The 2,141-nt window shown below is 40.0% G+C and overlaps 1 protein-coding gene across 4 annotated transcripts in view; it reads right to left on the bottom strand.

Annotated features, from left to right (window-relative positions):
• The window catches only part of col9a1c (collagen, type IX, alpha 1c), a 57,207-nt gene that overhangs the window by 24,529 nt on the left and 30,537 nt on the right, over window positions 1-2,141 (bottom strand). For all 4 annotated transcript variants that reach the window (XM_014031497.1, XM_014031500.1, XM_014031499.1 and 1 more), the window contains 4 exons: window positions 858-902; window positions 685-720; window positions 580-603; window positions 444-497 (listed from right to left, as the gene is read on the bottom strand). In XM_014031497.1, the coding sequence (XP_013886951.1) occupies window positions 444-497; window positions 580-603; window positions 685-720; window positions 858-902 (159 nt within the window). The remainder of the gene's footprint in view (window positions 1-443; window positions 498-579; window positions 604-684; window positions 721-857; window positions 903-2,141) is intronic.

Here is a 2,141-nt window from a genome sequence, read left to right as displayed (position 1 = left end):
GCTGAATTAAAGCAGTAGGCTAGCTCACTAATAGTGAACATGTGAGTTTGTTAATAAACCAGCAGGCACAACAGTGATAAACTATTTTGCGAGGGAATGCAAACGGTATTGCGAGGTAACGCAAAAGTATTGCGAGGTAACGCAAAACGATATTGCGAGGGAACGCAAAACGATATTGCGAGGTAACGCAAAAGTATTGCGAGGTAACGCAATACTGTTGCATGGGAAAGCAAAAAAAATCTCCCATGTCCCCTCGCGGACTCAGCAAAAATTACAGTGACTCCAAATGTTACTCACTTTCTAGATATACACCTGAGATATGTCAAGGTCATGATTTATTTTAGTAACAGACAAACAAAAACAAACACGAACAGCAAACCAGTCACAGATGAGTGCACACACATACACGCACACAAGACAAAGAAAAAAACAAATATTCTGACCTCTGGTCCAATGTTTCCTTCATCTCCAGGGGTTCCTGGTTTTCCTGGAGGGCCCTGTCAAATACATATACAGTACATGTAAATGATAACACAAAATTTAAAGGTAAAGTATAAAAAAAATCAAGTGAACACGTACAGGAGGTCCTTCCCGTTCTTGACCCTGTAACAAAGATTTCAAAGATAACATGTAAATCTAAAATGTTTTTTATGTTCTTTTGCGTGTCCATTTTTCTTTACTTACAGGAGAACCTGCAGGTCCAGGGAAGCCAGGAAGTCCCTAATATTAGTGGGAGAAAATCAGAAACAACTATACCCATGATTCCAACAAGGACAAAGAAAAAACAAAAACAATGACAAAGAAAGAAATAATTTGTTCTACGGGATGGTTCTAAAGTGAATAAATTAGTGACTCACTCTTTCTCCTACAGGTCCTCTGGGACCCATTGGACCAGAAGGACCCTGCAGACAGCAAACAGTCAAATCAATATAACCTTTTCTTTCACTACATTATTTCACAATTCCCCTTCWCCTCACACACTTCATCTGTTTTTACACACTTTCATAGACTTTTTTTAAAATTTGATTCCATTTCTAGACACACAAATACTGTACATACCTACTGAGATCCCAAATAACGGGAGATACATTTTCTGTGCAAATTAAAAAATTACAAAAGCTATTAGTGGGTGATCTAATAATAATAATAATAGTACTTTTTTTAAAAGTGCTGTAGTGTCCAAGAGTGGGGGGCCTCTTCTCAGGAATGCACAGATGTGTTACGTCTCTTAGTTTCCAGCTTCAGAGCTCGGCACATATTACCATATTAGGAAGAAGGTTTACCGTGACAAAATTTATGGTACATCTGTGAAGCCTATAAAGAGCCTTGTACGCCCCCACCCTTAGCCTTCGTTCTCCATCTTTCTTACTTGGTGAATCATTTGGCTTGAAGGCCACAATTTGGTTTTTGGCTGTAATCTCCTGGACTGCAAAATAAAGATTCTTGCTGTTCAACCAGCCTGTTTCAGAGTTCTCTCTTCATTGAGCAGCAGCAGTTCCACTTGAAACAGAAGACGTGGTTTTTTCACCTCAGTGCCCTTTTTATCTTGCGATCTCAGAGAGCTACAAAGGGCTAAAAACAGGACAAGCAATTATAATAGATAAAATAAAATAAAAGGATTAACGGGAAGATAAAAAATCTACGAAACTGAACCAAAAACTTTGCTGAAAAGAAACGTCTTAGGACCTTTTTTTAAACCAGTCAGTGGATTGTGGTGCCCTCAGAGTGTCAGCGAGCACATTCCACAGACGKGGAGCAGCAGCACAGAAGAAYCTATCAGTTATCGTCAGTTTGGTTTTGGGTAAGAAGAAGGTTTGAGCGGGTGAAGCAGGCAAGATGTGTTTTGAGGTAGGTGGGGCCGTGTCCACAGATCATCAGGATCATAGCTGCAGAGTTTTGGACGTACTGGAGCCTCTGCAGGTTCTTGCATGTGTAAAGGATAGGTGCAAGAGTGGTGTGGACTACTGAAATGAGGATTCATCACGTGCTGTCACCATGACCATGRAGATCACAGATCATGAAAAGCTTTGAAATTCCTGGCAGAGTAGAAAGGTGCTACATAAATACGGTACAATCCATTTACCATATTTTTATTGTGTGTGTGTGTATGTGTGTGTGTGTGTGTGTGTGTGTGTGTGTGT

The sequence above is a fragment of the Austrofundulus limnaeus genome, unplaced genomic scaffold, assembly GCF_001266775.1.
Source record: "Austrofundulus limnaeus strain Quisiro unplaced genomic scaffold, Austrofundulus_limnaeus-1.0 Scaffold1262, whole genome shotgun sequence".
NCBI classification, from domain to species: Eukaryota; Metazoa; Chordata; class Actinopteri; order Cyprinodontiformes; family Rivulidae; genus Austrofundulus; species Austrofundulus limnaeus.
Note: the sequence above shows the minus strand (reverse complement) of the source record. Positions and strands in the feature narration are given on the sequence as shown.